Below are 19925 nucleotides of genomic sequence, written 5' to 3'. Positions count from 1 at the left end.
GAGAGCAGACTGGCCAATCACAGCATTTCTCTCTGGATTCGACTGGGACGACTGTAGCTAAGTGAGCAGGGTCGTCCTTCAATCAGAGGATCGGCGGTTCGATCCCCGGCTCTGCTAGTCACATGTCGATGTGTCCATGAGAAAGACACTTAACCCCAAAATTGCTCCCGTATACTGTGCCTACGGTGTAGAAATGTGATAGAATCTGAATTGTTCGTCACTTTGGATAAAAGCATCTGCTAAATGACTGTAATGTATTGGATTTATTTAGGAGTTCAGTTAGTGACAGTGTGGTTTCCATGCTAACTGAGCAGCAGAGGGGGTTTCATCAACAAGTTTCATAAACATCTGGAAAAAAAATGGAAAATATTTCACTAACTTCAACGTATTTACTCTGATTTTAACTTTAAATCTGTTTCATTGATTTTAACTGATGAACTCGTTTAATGTCTAAAGTTAGAGTTGTTGGTGTTTGTTATGTTTACAGTCATTTATTTAATGTTCATGAATCTACATTAAGTATCAAATGTAAACATTAAATACAGAAATAAGTTGTGTGTGAATTTACTGTTCATGCATATTTTTTAGGGAGGATAAATACATATATATATATATATATATATATATATATAAATACACACATATATAAATACACACACACACCTGCACCACCACCCTCCGTGGTGAGATGATCAGGTCTGGCCTTCCCTGGTTCTGTTCCGGAACGGTGGGTATGGGTACCGGGATGGGTCCGTGTTTGTGGCCGACCTTTCGAGCTCTGTGGCGGCTGTCGATGGCCTGATCCGGATGCTCCTGCTGCACGTGTCCAGGCTCGGACACCACGGGCTTCACCTTCTTCCCGCCCTTCCTCTTGGCTCGTGCGGCAATGAGGCGTTTCTTCCAGCTGAGCGCATGCAGCAGTACCGGGTGCCGCTTCTTCTTCTTCTCGTCCTGCTGCTCTTCTCCCTCGCGGGTCTCCGGTGGTCTCTGCAGCGCAAGCTTCTCCGGCCCGCGAGCGGCAACTTTGCACGAGCCCGGAGACAGAGACAGCGCTGTTCCCATGACGACTACAACACCGAGCAGCTCGAGCCTTTCTGCAGCAGCGGAGGAGCTGTGTGTCTGTCTGTCTGCCTGTCAAACTGTTAAGAATCGAAATCCATCATGAAGACAAATCAATGACCTGTCTGCAGCTCCTCCATCCTGTCTCTCTGTGGTGGTCTCGATGTGTCCCCCTGTCTGTCTCTCTCTCTGTGACGCAGCCTGATGGACCATGAGGGCGGGAGTCCTGCAGAGAGCTGTCCGTGGTGCTGAAACGGTTTAAAGCCGCAGTGAGGCGAAATATCAGAGTGATACGGTTATTGTTATGATAATATTATTATTATTAATATTACCATCATTATTAGTGTTGGAGATTATTTTGTATTTAATGGTATTATTTGTGTCAGTGTTTCGGATTATGATATATTTAATATTATTATTAGTGTTGGAGAATATTATATATTTATCATTATTTATTAGTGTTGGAGATTACTATATATTTAATAATATTACTATTAGTTCAGAGTCAGAATAAACTTCACTGATCAACAAACGAAACTGAGTTTTATTTCTGTTTTATTTTCTCCACTGAAAATAACTTGAAACATTAAAATCATTTTGACTGAGTTCAGTTTTGCACAAAATAATATAAATTTTATATATCACTTTGATCTTTGACTGTTTCTATCTTCACCTCAACCAGACAATCAATAATCAATAACTATTGATCTGCTCCCTCCTTCAGTTGATTCATGATTATTTATTTGAGTGTCATATTCACTTGTTTATGTAACTTCATAATTTTATTGATGATTGATTATTTACTTTCCCTCTAGAGATTTATTGTCCATCAATGTTTAGTTTGTAACCTGCAGTTCACATAGTCTCCACCAGAGGGAGCTCTTCTATTCTAAGTACTGAAGCACTTTTACCACAGAGTATCACAGAGTACCGAGATACTTCTACCACTGAGTATCAGAGACTACTAGAGTACTTCTACCACCGAGTACCGAAGTACTTCTACCAACGAGTATCATAGAGTACTGAAGTACTTCTACCACTGAGAGTGTACCGAAGTACTTCTATCACCGAGTATCACAAAGTACTGAAGTACTTCTACCACTGAGAGTGTACCGAAGTACTTCTACCACCGAGTATTAGAGACTACTAGAGTACTTCTACCACCGAGTACCGAAGTACTTCTACCACCGAGTATCAGAGACTACTAAAGTACTTCTACCACCAAATATCACTGAGTACTGAAGTACTTCTACCACCGAGTATCACTGAGTACTTATACCACGAGGGTTACAGAGACTACTAAAGTACTTCTACAATACAGAGTATTACATTACTATGGGCGTGCTACTTTATATTTGCTTGTAATATTAAACATTATATTATTACATCATAAAATATTACATGTATTTTTAAAAACGTGTGTTGGATTCTCAGACTAAATATATTTAAATGTTACTTTTTTAAATTAATGTTCTACCCTGTGCGTGTGTGTGCGTGTGTGTGCGTGCATGAGTGAGCGTGTGTGTGTGTGTAGTGGGCGGAGCCTGTGGCAGCAGAAGGCTCATTGTCTGAGGCCGACTCTCTCTTTCTTTCTTCATGTGGGGGAGGAGAGGGGGAGGATTAACCGGCTGATCTGCGACACGCGCTCACACACAACACACACATTTCATATTACCAACACAACAGCTTCATCTGGATCAGCATCCTCTTCATCAGCATCCTCTTCATCATCATCACCAGCATCAGAAGCAGCATCATCAGCGGCGGCGGAGAGGACGACAGACAAAGAGACACAGAGACAGACAGACGGGATGGAGAGACCAGCGATCTCTGCCGTCTAACGACAGACAGGCAGGAGAGGGAGAGAGACAGGAGAGACACAGACAGGCCTTCATCACCTCGACCGCCCGTCTGTGTTCCGTGTGTGATGGCCGACCACATGTTCCTGCCGCTGTGCGTCTGTTGAGTGTGTATTGTTGTAGGTGGGTGTGTTCACTGTGTGTGTGTTCGGTGTGATGGGTAACGCAGAGAGTATGGAGACCCAGCTCGCGGTGATCCGGTCCAGAGCCGCTCCGGTTCGACTCCCGATGCCCGACCCAGCAGAGCTGGAGGAGCGGTTCTCCATCGCCCTGGTAAACACACACACACACACACACACACACACACACACACACACACACACACACACACACACACACACACACACACACACACACACACACACACACACACACACACACACACACACACACACACACACACACACACACACACACACACACACACACACACACTCTCTCTCTCTGAGCGTTTGATATGAATGTATAAATGTCAAAATAATAATTGTGTTTATTGATACTGAGCTCCTCTTTTCTATTTATTTTATTTAGTAAATCAAACATTTGTGTCTTTTTCTTTATTTATTATTTCTGTCTGAAGGCTTTAGCGTCAATCATCAGTGATTTAATGATCACCTTCTCTGTTTCATTCTGGTTTCCATTATTGTTTGTCTTCCTGTTTGGGTTCTAGCTGGTCTTCACTGAACCTGAACCAGATCCGTCTCACATGCTCACCTACTTTGACTTTATTTTTTAAATGTTCCAGAAATGTTTCTTTACTTTTGGTTTACTGGAGTTTGGAGAGAACAGTAACAACTAATAGGGGTCTGGGGGGTTTGAAGGAGGACTTGGTGGTTCTGGGGGGTTTGAAGGAGGACTTGGAGGTTCTGGGGGGTTTGAAGGAGGACTTGGTGGTTCTGGGGGGTTTGAAGGAGGACTTGGTGGTTCTGGGGGGTTTGAAGGAGGACTTGGTGGTTCTGGGGGGTTTGAAGGAGGACTTGGAGGTTCTGGGGGGTTTGAAGGAGGACTTGGTGGTTCTGGGGGGTTTGAAGGAGGACTTGGTGGTTCTGGGGGGTTTGAAGGAGGACTTGGTGGTTCTGGGGGGTTTGGAGGAGGACTTGGTGGTTCTGGGGGGTTTGGAGGAGGACTTGGTGGTTCTGGGGGGTTTGGAGGAGGACTTGGTGGTTCTGGGGGGTTTGGAGGAGGACTTGGTGGTTCTGGGGGGTTTGGAGGATGACTTGGTGGTTCTGGGGGGTTTGGAGGAGGACTTGGTGGTTCTGGGGGGTTTGAAGGAGGACTTGGTGGTTCTGGGGGGTTTGGAGGAGGACTTGGAGGTTCTGGGGGGTTTGAAGGAGGACTTGGTGGTTCTGGGGGGTTTGGAGGAGGACTTGGAGGTTGTGGGGGACTTGGAGAGTCTGAAGTTTTTATTTGTTTTTTTGGAGATTTTAGATAGCTGGATTTAAGGGGACCAGTTCTGAATGTTCACATAAGTTCTAAACAATTTTTGGACAAATTGTTTTAAATAAATTGTGTTTCAGAATTCGATGAATCTTCCTCCTGACAAGGTGCGTCTGCTGCGTTCCTATGACAACGACAAGAAGTGGGAGCTGATCTGTGATCAAGTGAGTGTGTTAATAAAGTTCATGAGTTTGAATCTGTTCTAGAACCAGGACTTAGTTTGGTGGTCCGAGACTCTTCAGAGGAGTTATTAACAATATTTAATCATATTAACAGTAACTTTGTGGTGATTTCATGACTTTCTGTAGTTTTACACACACATTACAGATGATACATTATAATTCATTCTTATTATAAAAGTTGAGTCATGTGGATTTGAGATTTCTGGTGGGCGGAGACTCACGTGTGATGTCATCATGCTTTAGGAGCGGTTTCAGGTGAAGAATCCTCCTCACACCTACATCCAGAAACTCAGAGGCTTCCTCGACCCGGCAGTCACACGCAAGGTGAGCTGGGAAATGTAGTTCATAGACGTTTACAACAGAAGTCTTGTTGTTCTGTTGGAAAACAAAAACAGTTTGTTTATTGTAAGACTATTGTATTATTATTATAGATCAGATGTTTTTTGTCTGTTTATTATGAGACTATTTTGTTGTTATTATTTACCAATATCATTATTGCATCTAAATGTCAAAGACAAATCAACCCTGAAATGTTTCTCTCGGAGTCTGTCTGTCTGTCATTAACGCGTCTGTCTGTCTGTCTGTCACTAACGCGTCTGTCTGTCTGTCTGTCACGAACGCGTCTGTCTGTCTGTCACTAACGCATCTGTCTGTCTGTCATTAACCTGTCTGTCACTAACGTGTCTGTCTGTCTGTCATTAACCTGTCTGTCATGAACGCGTCTGTCTGTCTGTCATTAACCTGTCTGTCACGAACGCGTCTGTCTGTCTGTCACTAACGCATCTGTCTGTCTGTCATTAACCTGTCTGTCACTAACGTGTCGGCCTGTCTGTCATTAACCTGTCTGTCACGAACGCGTCTGTCTGTCTGTCATTAACCTGTCTGTCACGAACGCGTCTGTCTGTCTGTCACTAACGCATCTGTCTGTCTGTCATTAACCTGTCTGTCACTAACGTGTCTGTCTGTCTGTCATTAACCTGTCTGTCACTAACGTGTCGGCCTGTCTGTCATTAACCTGTCTGTCACGAACGCGTCTGTCTGTCTGTCACTAACGCATCTGTCTGTCTGTCTGTCATTAACCTGTCTGTCACTAACACGTCTGTCTGTCTGTCATTAACCTGTCTGTCACGAACGCGTCTGTCTGTCTGTCATTAACCTGTCTGTCACTAACACGTCTGTCTGTCTGTCATTAACCTGTCTGTCACGAACGCGTCTGTCTGTCTGTCACTAACGCGTCTGTCTGTCGGTCATTAACCTGTCTGTCACTAACACGTCTGTCTGTCTGTCACTAACGCGTCTGTCTGTCGGTCATTAACCTGTCTGTCACTAACGCGTCTGTCTGTCTGCAGAAGTTCAGAAGAAGAGTCCAGGAGTCGACTCAGATGCTTCGAGAACTCGAGATTTCTCTTCGCACAAACCACATCGGGTACCTGTCTGTCTCTCTGAAACTCTGTCGCCTGGAAATTACATTTCTATTCAATTAATTTGTTAATGAATCTGTCCGGTCACAAACTGTTCAGTAAATTATTTATAATTGCAGCATTGTTGGCCTGTGGGTTCATGTTTAGACACAACAGAAACAGATCATAATAATAATAACCCAGGAAGTTAGCCTTGCACTGGTTCCTCCACAGAAACCAGACAGGATTTTGTTTCACTGCACAAAATAAACTGGCAAACAGAAGTTTATTTCTTGATGATTTTGAAAGTGTGAATCAGTAAAAAAAACTAATTTTACGCTCTAAACAAACTACACGAGTCGACAAAACAATTCAGACTAGTCCCATTCTATTTTAAATATGTGAACATCCTCCTTTCTTCAACACAAAAAAACTGCTACAATCACCAGAGGTATTTAGGTATCAGAGAACAAATCCTCATTTCAGACATCAAAATAAAAACAATTGAAACGGATTTACTTCTGAAAGGAGTCGTTAGTGTAAAAATACTGATTCATTTCAGGGTTTTAGGACTCGTTCCTTTAGCTAAGCTTGTTCCACATAACCACCATCTAGTATCTGTCTCTGAGGACCTGTCTGTCTCTGTCTATCTCTCTGAGGACCTGTCTGTCTCTGTGGACCTGTCTGTCTCTCTCTCTCTCTCTCTGAGGACCTGTCTCTCTCTCTCTCTCTGAGGACCTGTCTGTCTCTCTCTCTCTCTCTGAATACCTGTCTGTCTCTCTCTCTCTGAGGACCTGTCTCTCTCTCTCTCTGATGACCTGTCTGTCTCTCTCTCTCTCTGAGGACCTGTCTGTCTCTCTCTCTCTCTCTCTCTGAATACCTGTCTGTCTCTGTCTCTCTCTGAGGACCTGTCTGTCTGTCTCTCTCTCTGAAGACCTGTCTGTCTCTCTCTCTCTCTCTGAGGACCTGTCTCTCTCTCTCTCTGATGACCTGTCTCTCTCTCTCTCTGATGACCTGTCTGTCTCTGTCTCTCTCTCTCTCTCTCTGAAGACATGTCTGTCTCTGTCTCTCTCTCTCTGAAGACCTGTCTGTCTCTGTCTCCATCTCTCTCTGAGGACTTGTCTCTCTCTCTCCCTCTCTGAGGACCTGTTGTCTCTCTCTCTCTCTCTCTCTCTGAGTACCTGTCTGTCTCTCTCTCTCTCTGATGCCCTGTCTGTCTCTCTGCAGGTGGGTGAGAGAGTTTCTGAATGAGGAGAATCGAGGTCTGGATGTTTTGGTCGAGTATTTGTCCTTCGCTCAATACGCCGTCACGTGAGTCTGAACAAACTAAATACTCCATTACATATTGAAATGTTTATTTGAATTCTCACAATTTGAACCTTTAAACATGTTCAAACTGTTATTAGTTGTCATGTACTGTTCAGATGTTGTATGAACAGCTGAGACTCAACAGAAGCCGGTCCTGTTGTTGTTTGTGTGTTCAGGTTCGATGGAGAGCCATCTGAGTCTGGAGGTGAAGTCTCGTCCATCGACTCTCCCTGGAGTCGGTCCATAGAAGACCTTCATGGAGACTGCAGCCTCCCATCCCCGTCCTCATCTGTTCCCAGAGCAGCTCGACACTCCATCAGGTAGCATGAATACAACCCTGATATCTGACCAGGGACCAGCTGTAGAAGCAGACAATAATCAGATGTCTTTGTATTTGCAGCTCTGCGATGGTGACTCGCTCCAACACTCTGCCGAGTCGCCGAACACTGAAGAATTCACGACTCGTCTGTAAGAAAGACGACGTCCATGTCTGTGTCATGTGTCTGAGAGCCATCATGAATTACCAGGTAACACTTTAACATTTAAATGTACATGAAATACATCAAGTACTCGAAATATGGTGCTTCTGTCTGAACCGTTGTGAACTTCATCTGTGTCCTCAGTACGGATTCAACATGGTGATGTCTCACCCTCACGCTGTCAACGAGATCGCCCTCAGCCTCAACAACAGGAACCCCAGGTCAGTACTACAGGTACACAAAGTACGAACGAGGACTAGACAGACACCGGTACACAAAGTACTAACGAGGAACTAGACACAGGTACTACTAACTAAACACTGCCTACCATCTGCTGGCCTGTCTCTCTACCTGTCTCTCTAGCGTCTGCCGGCCTGTCTCTCTACTAGTCTGTTCATACTGTTGCTGACCCATCTCTCTCCCTGTCTTCATCAGGACTAAAGCTCTGGTGTTAGAGTTGTTGGCGGCGGTGTGTTTGGTCAGAGGAGGACATGAGATCATCCTGTCAGCCTTCGACAACTTCAAAACTGTAAAAATCACACACACACGCCAGCTGTATGTCACAGTTACAAACTGTTTACAAAACAATTTTTCTTCTGATGCCACTGTTTGACTTCTTCGTTGGTGCCAGAGCAGAATCAACAAACACATTTACATACACACTGTAGTATTCCACACACCGTACTCTACAGACTGCAGGTAGAACGAATGGCATTTAATGTTCATTGATTCATTGACTGATTGATCTTCTGCAGGTTTGTTCGGAGTCGATGCGTTTTGAGAAGTTGATGGAACATTTTAAGAACGAAGACGACAACATCGACTTTTTGGTACGAGAGATTAACTCTGTGTGAACTTTAATTATCTTTAGAATATATATAGGATTGATCAAACTCTACACAACATTCAGTTAAAGCTTCGTCAACATGATTAAATCTGCTGTGTAACTTTAACTTAAAGTTTAAACACAATGTTTAACTGTCACTTCATTTAACCTGATTCAGGTTGAAACGTAACAGTTAAATAAACACCAACTATAATCATTCATTTTTAATTATTTCTAAATTGACCGATTATTTTAGGGTTCGGGTTGAATTAGGATGACATCAGTAAGTAAATAACTGGTTTCCAACTGAACTTGTGTCTGTTGTTGCCGTGGTGACGGTGGTCAGGTGGCCTGTATGCAGTTCATTAACATCGTGGTTCACTCGGTGGAGGACATGAACTTCAGAGTACATCTGCAGTATGACTTCACAAAACTAAACCTGGACGAACACCTGGAGGTAACACGGTCACACGTTCCGCTCTCAGCCAAACACACGAGGGCTGATGATTAACAACAAGCCTGTCTGTGTTAACCCGTCTCTCTACCTGTCTCACCAGAGGCTGAAGCACACGGAGAGCGACAGGCTTCAGGTTCAGATTCAGGCGTATCTCGACAACGTGTTTGACGTCGGGACGCTGCTGGAGGACGCCGAGACCAAAACCGCTGCTCTAGAGCGAGTCGAGGAGCTGGAGGAGAGCATCGGCACAGTAAGACAGTGGAGCGACAGACAGGTGTACTAATCCGTCTCTCGCTGTTCTCAGATGTTGAAGCTGGTCAAAGAGACCGAAGCAATGAAAGACAGACAAGTTTAGAGACAGACATGAATTCAGACAGACAGGTGTCGACTAACCCATACCCTTCTCCCTCAGATGTCGGAGCATCTTCTGGACGTGGAGAATGAAGCGATGCTGAAGATTGTTGAACTGGAGAAACAGCTGATGCAAACCAACAAGGAGCTGGACAACGTCCGGGTCAGTGCTGTTGCCATGGAAACCACACAAACATTTGGTCACCATAGAGACAGACACCGTGTATGATGACGCTAATGAGAGGGATGTTTGGAAAAAGATGGGTCTACATTTCGGTTTCTGAACCTGAACAAAAGAAATGGAGAAAATATTTATAAACTTAAATATTGGAATGTTCCTTTAACTTCTCACCTGTTACCCAACAACCACTCCCCACTTGTTACCTGTGCAGGAGGTGTATGCCAGCAGTAACTCTCAGGTGCACACCTTGCGGCGGATTGTTCGGGAGAAGGACCAGACAATCCGGCGTCAGAGTCGTCTGGAGCGACAGGCTCAGGAGGCCCAACAGGCCGGAGGACCCGGAGCTCCTCAACCCCAGAGAGGAGAGGGAGACGGGGGAGTTGGTGACTCCGCCTCCCCCTCACCTCCACCTTGTCCTAACCTGTCCCCCAGGTGAGAGACGTCCCCGTTTACTTCGCTGTCAGAGACTAGCTGCTATATTTCTCTCTGGTGGTGAATACCAGACGTATGTTCATCAGACGTACGCAGCAATAAATCCTAAGTCAAAAGGACCCAGAACAGAACCCTGAGGAACCCCACTCTCATAATCAATACTGTGAATGGGATGATCATGAATGTGTTGAGCCACAAACGACTTCACTTTACGATGCCAACATGTCAGATGTCCAAATCAATGGAAAAAAAGGGGAAAACGTTTTCTTCCTGAACAAAAATGGAAACCAATGACTGATGATTGTTGATTGTTGATTGATCACCGTATTGATTTCGACAGTCCCGAGACCGTAGCCTATCACAGCATGGGACCGGCAATAGGCGGATCTCCAGGGATGCCGGTCCCACTCCCTCCACCGCCACCAATGCCAGGCACAGGTGAGTTTCACCTCCACCAATCACAATGTTCAATCATAATATGCATAAAGGGGTGCAAAGTGATGCTAATACTGCCACCAAATACTACAAGTATTCCCAAATGATAAACTTTTAGTGCACCACGAACCAGTAACAAACATTTACGCATTACCCGTTTTCATTCTTCTTCTCTTTGTATTTTAAGTGTCCAATGGGTCATACCCTGCACCTCCCCCCGCTGCTCCTCCTCCTCCTCCTCCTCCTCCTCCTCCTCCACCACCACCTCCTCCTCCTCCATGTCGGACCAGCGAGCTCTCCTCCTCCATCCCCATGCCCCCACCTCCTCCCCCTGTGGCCCCCCCTCTCCCAGGTTCGGGTGGGCCCACGGTCATCTTTAACTCTGGACTTGCAGGTGAGACTGAACAAGAGGGTTTAAATGATGCATTGACAGACTGCACGGGAAAATATGGAGCTTTCACTTTACAGTCCAACATTGAAATCTACACCGAGGTAAACTTTCAAAAATATTATCGGAAACATGCACTTAAAGAGTAACGTGACATCAGGACGAAGGTCTGTTTGTTTCTGTTGATACTGTTGGACCACCAGCATCACTGATGGTGTACACCTGTACATCAATTTAAGGTGTACTGAGTACACCTGTATAATAGTTACTGGAGTACACCTGTACGTCACTGCAAGAAGGTGAGAAGTTAAACCACAGCAAAAATCTAGATTCATTTAACAAACACGAACAGATGGATTGTTGTTTATGTTAAACGTTCTTTGCTGCTGAGCATTTTCTAAAACGTATTTCTGGGTCGATTTACAAGATTTGCTTTAAGTTTATTTCTATTAAGATTGCTACCATCTTAAAAAAAACTCTGCATGTTGGTGCTCATGGAATCTTTTTGAATGAAATGACAAATTATCTTTTTCAGGAAATAGTTTGCCGACAGTTGTCAGCGTTTAGTTTGACATGTTAGGGTTAACCTTTGTCATGTTAATAGAGGCTAATAACCACCTGACATGAACCCCAAACCTTCAGGGAATTATTCCACTTCTATCAACGTTGTAAAGTAGAACCGTTTTACCGATGCTGACGTATTTCTGATGTGTCCTCTGACAATTTCTTTGGACGTCCAGATTCAGTTATTTCTGAAGTCACTACTGTTAACTGTTTATCTTTGTTGTTGTTGTTGTTGGTGAGCCTGAGTCTCAGGTGTTTGGTTTTATTTTCCAGTTATTAAAGTGAATCGACCCCTTCCAGCCAATCACAATCCAGAATTCTCAGTTGTCATGGTAACTGTGCAATTTAATCCGGCGAGTTTCATAACACTAACATGTTTTTTCTCTCGTTCTGCTGACAGACGGTCCTCTCAAGTTATTCTGTACGTTTACCTACTATTTTACATTTTACCATCTTTACATTTCTCGATAATCCTCCATCGCTCCACCATCCCTCCTCCACCATCGCGTTACAGCGGGTTAGGTGAACGGGGTTAGGGTTATATTGAACGTCTGTTCAGTTTCTACTTTTGTTGTTGAAGGTGAACAAACATTTCAGCTGTCAAACTCAAAGACCAAAGTGAAATTTGACTTCACATTCAGTTCTAACACACTCTAGATTTTCATCCTTCTCAAAGTAAATCTGATGTGGAGTAGACTACCTGTCTCCTTGCTCACCTGTCTGTCTCTATGGTGTACAGCGGTGAAAATAAAGAAGCCGATACAGACCAAGTTTAGGATGCCCGTGTTGAACTGGGTCGCCCTGAAGCCAAGTCAGATCAACGGGACCGTCTTCAACGACATCGACGATGAGGCCATCCTGCAGGTAATACAACAGTTACATTCAATTATTCAGGTTATTTAGATGTTACGGTAGAAATGTGTTATTTATAAATATATGAAACTCTAGATGAGAAAAGAGAACAGCTGATGTTGTCATGCGTTCACAACAGAAAGCATCAAGCTGCAGAAAGTGAGTAAACGAGGTCTTAAACTTAATGAGACCTCCTCGTTAAAAAATGGTAAGATGTATACTTTGGTCAGAGTTTCACTTGACTGGAAACATACAGACCGTTTATTGCTGAGGTTGTTGTACAGCCTGCCTGACGGGTAAACAGACAGAGATCAGTGCTGAAAAGATTCTAAAAAAGAGGCTGCCTGTGTCTCGCTCTGTGTATCTCTCTCTCAGGACCTGAATGTGGAGGAGTTTGAGGAGCTTTTTAAGACAAAGGCTCAGGGTCCAGCAGTGGACTTGACTCTGTCCAGACAGAAACTTCCTCAGAAAGCTCCATCCAAAGTTTCTCTGCTGGAGGCCAACAGGTCTAAGAACCTGGCCATCACTCTAAGGAAGGCCGGCCAGGGACCGGAGGTCACTTGTCACGCCATCCACACGTAAGTAACAATAACACTGGTGCAAGTAACGAAAGTACCAGTAACAACAACACTGGTGCAATAATAATAATAATAACTTTAATTTATATAGCGCCTTTCAGGGGACCCAAGGCCGCTTACAAGGACCGATAGTACCAGTAACAATAACACTGGTGCAAGGACCGATAGTACCAGCAACAATAACACTGGTGCAAGGACCGATAGTACCAGCAACAATAACACTGGTGCAACTGCCGATAGTACCAGTAACAATAACACTGGTGCAACTACCGATAGTACCAGTAACAATAACACTGGTGCAAGTACCGATAGTACCAGTAACAATAACACTGGTGCAACTACCGATAGTACCAGTAACAATAACACTGGTGCAAGGACCGATAGTACCAGTAACAATAACACTGGTGCAACTACCGATAGTACCAGTAACAATAACACTGGTGCAAGGACCGATAGTACCAGCAACAATAACACTGGTGCAAGGACCGATAGTACCAGTAACAATAACACTGGTGCAACTACCGATAGTACCAGTAACAATAACACTGGTGCAACTACCGATAGTACCAGTAACAATAACACTGGTGCAACTACCGATAGTACCAGTAACAATAACACTGGTGCAACTGCCGATAGTACCAGTAACAATAACACTGGTGCAACTGCCGATAGTACCAGTAACAATAACACTGGTGCAAGTACCGATAGTACCAGTGACAATAACACTGGTGCAAGTACCGATAGTACCAGTCACAATAACACTGGTGCAAGTACCGATAGTACCAGTCACAATAACACTGGTGCAAGTACCGAAAGTACCAGTAACAATAACACTGGTGCAAGTACCGAAAGTACCAGTCACAATAACACTGGTGCAAGTACCGAACGTACCAGTAACAACAACACTGGTGCAAGTACCGATAGTACCAGTAACAACAACACTGGTGCAAGTACCGATAGTACCAGTAACAATAACACTGGTGCAAGTACCGAAAGTACCAGTAACAATAACACTGGTGCAAGTACCGAAAGTACCAGTAACAATAACACTGGTGCAAGTACCGAAAGTACCAGTAACAATAACACTGGTGCAAGTACCGATAGTACCAGTAACAATAACACTGGTGCAAGTACCGAAAGTACCAGTAACAATAACACTGGTGCAAGTACCGATAGTACCAGTAACAATAACACTGGTGCAAGTACCGAAAGTACCAGTAACAATAACACTGGTGCAAGTACCGAAAGTACCAGTAACAATAACACTGGTGCAAGTACCGAAAGTACCAGTAACAATAACACTGGTGCAAGTACCGATAGTACCAGTAACAATAACACTGGTGCAAGTACCGAAAGTACCAGTAACAATAACACTGGTGCAAGTACCGATAGTACCAGTAACACTGGTGCAAGTACCGAAAGTACCAGTAACAATAACACTGGTGCAAGTACCGATAGTACCAGTAACAATAACACTGGTGCAAGTACCGAAAGTACCAGTAACAATAACACTGGTGCAAGTACCGATAGTACCAGTAACAATAACACTGGTGCAAGTACCGAAAGTACCAGTAACAATAACACTGGTGCAAGTACCGATAGTACCAGTAACAATAACACTGGTGCAAGTACCGATAGTACCAGTAACAATAACACTGGTGCAAGTACCGATAGTACCAGTAACACTAACACTGGTGCAAGTACCGATAGTACCAGTAACAATAACACTGGTGCAAGTACCGAAAGTACCAGTAACAATAACACTGGTGCAAGTACCGATAGTACCAGTAACAATAACACTGGTGCAAGTACCGAAAGTACCAATAACAATAACACTGGTGCAAGTACCGATAGTACCAGTAACAATAACACTGGTGCAAGTACCGAAAGTACCAGTAACAATAACACTGGTGCAAGTACCGATAGTACCAGTAACAATAACACTGGTGCAAGTACCGAAAGTACCAGTAACAATAACACTGGTGCAAGTACCGATAGTACCAGTAACAATAACACTGGTGCAAGTACCGAAAGTACCAGTAACAATAACACTGGTGCAAGTACCGATAGTACCAGTAACAATAACACTGGTGCAAGTACCGATAGTACCAGTAACAATAACACTGGTGCAAGTACTGATAGTACCAGTAACACTAACACTGGTGCAAGTACCGACAGTACCAGTAACACTAACACTGGTGCAAGTACCGAAAGTACCAGTAACAATAACACTGGTGCAAGTACCGATAGTACCAGTAACAATAACACTGGTGCAAGTACCGAATGTACCAGTAACAATAACACTGGTGCAAGTACCGATAGTACCAGTAACAATAACACTGGTGCAAGTACCGATAGTACCAGTAACACTGTTTATATTATGAAACTATATTCATCCCGGAAGGGGAAATTGGTCTCTGCATTAGACCCATCCATGTATGTGGGGAGCAGTGGGCTGCCCATGACAGGCGCCCGGGGAGCAGTTAGGGGTTCAGTGTCTTGCTCAGGGACACTTCGACACAGGACACGTAGCAACCAGGGATGGAACCGCCGACCTTGCGGGTGTAACTACTGGAAGTACCAGTAACTATAACAGTAACTCTAACACAAGTCAAACTTAACAAGAAACATGAGTAGGATAGAGTTTACCAGTCACAGGAGTAAAACCAGTAACACAACCACCTCAACATGTTCTCACTCTGAACTCTGGCCTGAGCTTCAAACTATGACATGTTGTCAGTTTTCTCTCCTCACATTCAGAGTGTCTCTTCAAAATAAACTTCCTCCTTCATGGGAAGTTGTTTTAGGCAACAAAACCATCTACTTATGTTGAGGGTTAGAGCGTGTTTGACGTTAACTAGACTGTCTTACGATTCATGTGACTACAGAGTGACTAACAAGTCATGTGACTAATTACTCTTAGTTTTTCACGGGATCTAGAAAGTCCATCAGACAGGTGTGTTCTGATTGGCTACCTGAGAAGTCCAGACAGTATTACTAACAGTGGAAGGTCTGTATTTCATCTTGGATTCAATGTAACTCTGTGTATTTTGGGTTTCTGCAGGTTCGACCTACGGACAGTTCGGGTGGACTTTGTCGAGTGTCTGATGCGTTTCCTGCCGACTGAGGCCGAGGTGAAGCTTCTACGACAATACGAGAGGGACAGAAAACCTCTGGAGGCTTTGAGTGATGAAGACCGCTTCATGATGCAGTTCAGTCGCATCGAACGACTCACTCAGAGAATGTCCATCATGACCTTCATGGGCAACTTCACAGACAACATCCAGATGTTAACTCCGGTAAGACAGACATACAGAGAGAGAGACAAACATTGTCAAGGAAATGAAGATCAGGGAAGACGTATGAAGGAGTTAACCAAAGGCGATAGATACGGTCTTTAATGGGTTCAATGGGATCATTACATGGTCATATCATAATATGAGATATTCTTTGGAAAACATTTTTTTACATTGAAATCAACAAATCAACAAAAAGATATTTGAAATATTGATCCACTTTTTAAATATGTCATTAACAAATACAAAGGGAAAAGAGAGTCAAACAGATAGAGACAGACAGGTAAACAGACAGACGGGTAAACAGACAGACGGGTAGACAGACAGACGGGTAGACAGACAGACGGGTAGACAGACAGACGGGTAGACAGACAGACGGGTAAACACACAGACGGGTAGACAGACAGACGGGTAGACAGACAGACGGGTAGACAGACAGACGGGTAAACACACAGACGGGTAGACAGACAGACGGGTAAACAGACAGACGGGTAGACAGACAGACGGGTAGACAGACAGACTAATGGATGTTTGTTGTGTTTCCTCTCAGCAACTCCACGCCATGATCGCTGCTTCAGTTTCTATAAAGTCATCTCAGAAGCTCAAGAAGATCCTGGAGGTCAGTCTGTGTTTGTATACAAGTATTTACTCTGTAATATAAATACACTATAGTACACTATAAATATACAGTCGATGTATTTTATCCGCCTAACTTATAATTACAGTATTTGTTTATAATCTTTGTAAAATTGGTAGCTCACATCAACAGTATTGGTTGATAAATGTAATACTTACTAAGTACGATATCTAATATCACCACTGCTGTGACGTAGATTAAAAAACAACTGCTAAACAACAAGCAGCGCTACATAAAGACAAGGTTCCATTATGTTGCTATGTATATAAATGTATATCATTAAAGAATGAAAAGTAAAACTACACCTGCTTCTGTTCCGTAGATCATCTTGGCTCTGGGGAACTACATGAACAGCAGTAAGAGAGGAGCCATTTACGGATTCAAACTGCAGAGTTTAGACCTGGTAACACACACACACACGCGCACACACACGCAAACACACACACACGGTTTATATTGGAGAATGTTTGTAATAATATCCGTGTTTGTGTTTCAGCTCCTGGAGACAAAGTCAACAGACAGGAAACAGACTTTGCTTCATTACATCGCCAACGTTGTGAGAGAGAAATATCCTGCAAAGTGTTTGTTCTACAACGAGCTTCACTATGTGGACAAGGCTGCTGCAGGTAAGTCTGTCAGCCAATCAGAGCGCTGCAAGACAGACTGTGTAGTGTGTGTCCTCATCCGTCCTCACCCGTCCTCCCGTCCTCACCCGTCCTCACCCGTCTTCTCCCGTCCTCACCCGTCCTCACCCGTCTTCTCCCGTCCTCAGTGAGTCTGGAGAACGTGCTGTGTGATGTGAAGGAGCTGCAGCGCGGCATGGAGCTCACCTGGAGAGAGTTTAGTGTTGGACACAACGCCACACTGAAAGACTTCATCAGCAGACACGAATCACGACTCGGCAAACTGCAGGAGGACGCACGCATCGCTCAGGTGAGACCACACACACAAAGTTTCATTTGTTTTACACAGAATATGGCGACCACTCCGATCGTTCTCCTCATCAGTCATCAATGACAGAGAGAGTATGAACTGAATTATGACTCTTCATGCTCAGAATATCAAGATGGTGGTTCTCTGCTAGTTTAATATGAAGCTTCATGTTAACATTGTGAGGAAAGACCACATATATTTAAAAGATCTGTCACCCGTAGCTCCTTATTGAATCATTTTCGTAAGAAATGTCCAAAACATTGAAGATTTTCTTCAGTATAAAAATAATTCAGTGAAAAATGATTCAAGTTGTAGCACACAGCTAACTGAGCAACAACGTCGAGGACTTCACGGGCAAAACAAAATGGTAAAAAAGTAAATTGACTTTTTAATGTTCTGAAGATTTCAGGACTTTAACACTGGAATCAAATATAAGAAGAGCGCATATTAAAGATTATTTTAAAGATATTTTAAGTGTTTATAATGTACGAGTATAAACAATAATATATTGCTTACAATTTATTAAATGCTGATGACATTACCGTTACTCATCCAATCACAGCGCAGCAGGAAGACGTAACTTCTGTAAAAGTCAAAACCTTTTTGGTCACGAAGCAAACATCTGAAATAAGAGCTATTTGTAATTAGTAATCAATAATTATTAATCCTGCCATTTGAAAAATCATGAATGAAACTGCACTGTGAAAACGAATCTATTCCTTTTGTTTGGATTCTTCAGGATGCTTTTGAAGACGTGGTGAAGTTTTTCGGGGATAGCTCCAAGACGATGCCGCCGTCTGTTTTCTTCCCCATCTTCGTTCGTTTCATTAAGGCATACAGGGTGAGTGACACATCTCAAGCCCCGCCTCCCATACAGGGGGCGTGGTCTACAGACATGAAGGACCAGAGTTTGTCTGAAACAAGTCCTCAGGTCTTAATAACTTACAGCTCAACACAAAATCAGGTTGGTGTGTATTCATGTGTGTTCAGCTGGCAGAGGAGGAAAACGAGCAAAGGAGGCGTCAAGAACAAATGTTACTGGAGAAACTGGAGCAAGAGGAGCAGCAGGAGGAGGCGGAGACCAAGGTGAGACTGTGACCTCTGACCTGTCACACCGGTGGAACTGCTGAGTCATGATTTACTGTCGACCAGCAGTGTAGAAAGAATCAAAATAGTCACTGATTTGTTCGTTTGTACGAAACTCGGTGGCAACGTGACTTGTCTCCGTGACGACACCCATAGGTTCCTGCAGAGCCTAAGTGAAGCTGTTGCAATGTTTAATTTTTGGAACCAGAAATGACCAAATTTGGACGGGAGGGTGGAGCTTGAGAGGAGCAGGGCTCAGTGGCGGAAGGTCTCATTAGCGTGACCAATGCTAGGTCAGCAGCTAACGCCAGAGCTAGTTGGCTATCTTTGTTGGCAAGCATCCATAACTTACATCAGTTGGTAAGATCTCTGAAGGTCTCATCTTTCTCCCCCTCCTCCCTCCAGTCTCCCTCCCACCGGGCGAAGCGGCCGCAGCAGGAGCTGCTCACAGAGCTCAGACGACGACAAGGAAAAGACAGCTGCCATGTTTATGAAGGGAAGGATGGAGCCATAGAGGACATCATCACAGGTAAACACATGCTTATAAAAACTTTGTGACAGGTGAACACGTTTAGACCTCTTCTGTCTGTCATCTGATTGGCTGTTTTGTTCCGTCTCACCTACAGCTCTGAAAGCCGTACCCTTCACGGCCCGATCAGCCAAACGCAGCTCTCGCTTCTTCTGTGACCCCGCCCACTCTGAGGAGCACTACTGAGAAGGGGGGGGGGGGACAGAGAGGGGACAGACAGAGACAGAGAGAGAGAGAGAGAGACAGAGACATTTACATCATAGCAAAAGAGTTTATGTCGGCATGTTTGAGGAGGCTGTCATGTCTTCTTCAGATGGCCACGCCCACTTCTAATCGGGGGGACCAATTAGCACTTTGAAAATATTTGATGTGAACCGATGACATCATGGTTTGTATGTTATTTTTTGGTCAGTTTGTGTTCACAGACACCAGCTGACCTCTGATCCGTCCCTGGTTCCAGAGTCCTGGTTCTGGGGCAGCAGGTCTGTGGTTCTGTGGTTGTTCTGGGTAATTCAAGTCTTTAACTGGATCTTGTACAGGGTTCTGCTCCTTTATTGTGTTCTACTGTATTTACTCGCCTTACCAGAGTCGGGGATTCACACAGTTTGTGTTTTCCTTTCATGAACTTCCATTACGAGTGTTAGCGTTCACAAACT

The 19925-nt window shown here is 44.0% G+C and overlaps 2 protein-coding genes across 2 annotated transcripts in view; one reads left to right on the top strand and one right to left on the bottom strand.

The window, feature by feature from the left end:
- The window catches only part of LOC306797518 (cyclin-dependent kinase 5 activator 2-like), a gene marked incomplete at both ends in the record, with an annotated part of 4096 nt that extends 2897 nt beyond the window's left edge, over window positions 1-1199 (bottom strand). The window contains 2 exons of the mRNA XM_079296884.1: window positions 664-1094; window positions 1181-1199. Of these exons, the coding sequence (XP_079153010.1) occupies window positions 664-1094; window positions 1181-1199 (450 nt within the window). The remainder of the gene's footprint in view (window positions 1-663; window positions 1095-1180) is intronic.
- A 1875-nt stretch (window positions 1200-3074) lies between these two features.
- fmnl2b (formin-like 2b) lies at window positions 3075-19455 on the top strand (the record flags this gene model as incomplete). The annotated part of the gene is made up of 28 exons (XM_079296239.1): window positions 3075-3191; window positions 4436-4519; window positions 4781-4861; window positions 5887-5963; window positions 7165-7248; window positions 7422-7565; window positions 7646-7772; window positions 7869-7945; window positions 8160-8253; window positions 8480-8554; window positions 8897-9007; window positions 9108-9257; window positions 9420-9521; window positions 9751-9971; window positions 10312-10409; window positions 10594-10800; window positions 11759-11779; window positions 12098-12222; window positions 12586-12788; window positions 15853-16087; window positions 16635-16703; window positions 17044-17124; window positions 17218-17347; window positions 17494-17654; window positions 18394-18495; window positions 18645-18740; window positions 19146-19269; window positions 19367-19455. 28 exons carry the CDS (start codon window positions 3075-3077, stop codon window positions 19453-19455), a joined length of 3285 nt encoding a protein of 1094 aa, XP_079152365.1.
- Window positions 19456-19925: the final 470 nt, after the last annotated feature.

Source organism: Melanostigma gelatinosum (genome assembly GCF_949748355.1).
Source record: "Melanostigma gelatinosum genome assembly, chromosome: 24".
NCBI classification, from domain to species: Eukaryota; Metazoa; Chordata; class Actinopteri; order Perciformes; family Zoarcidae; genus Melanostigma; species Melanostigma gelatinosum.
The sequence above is the reverse complement of the archived record's forward strand: the minus strand, read 5'-3'. Positions and strand labels throughout refer to the sequence as shown.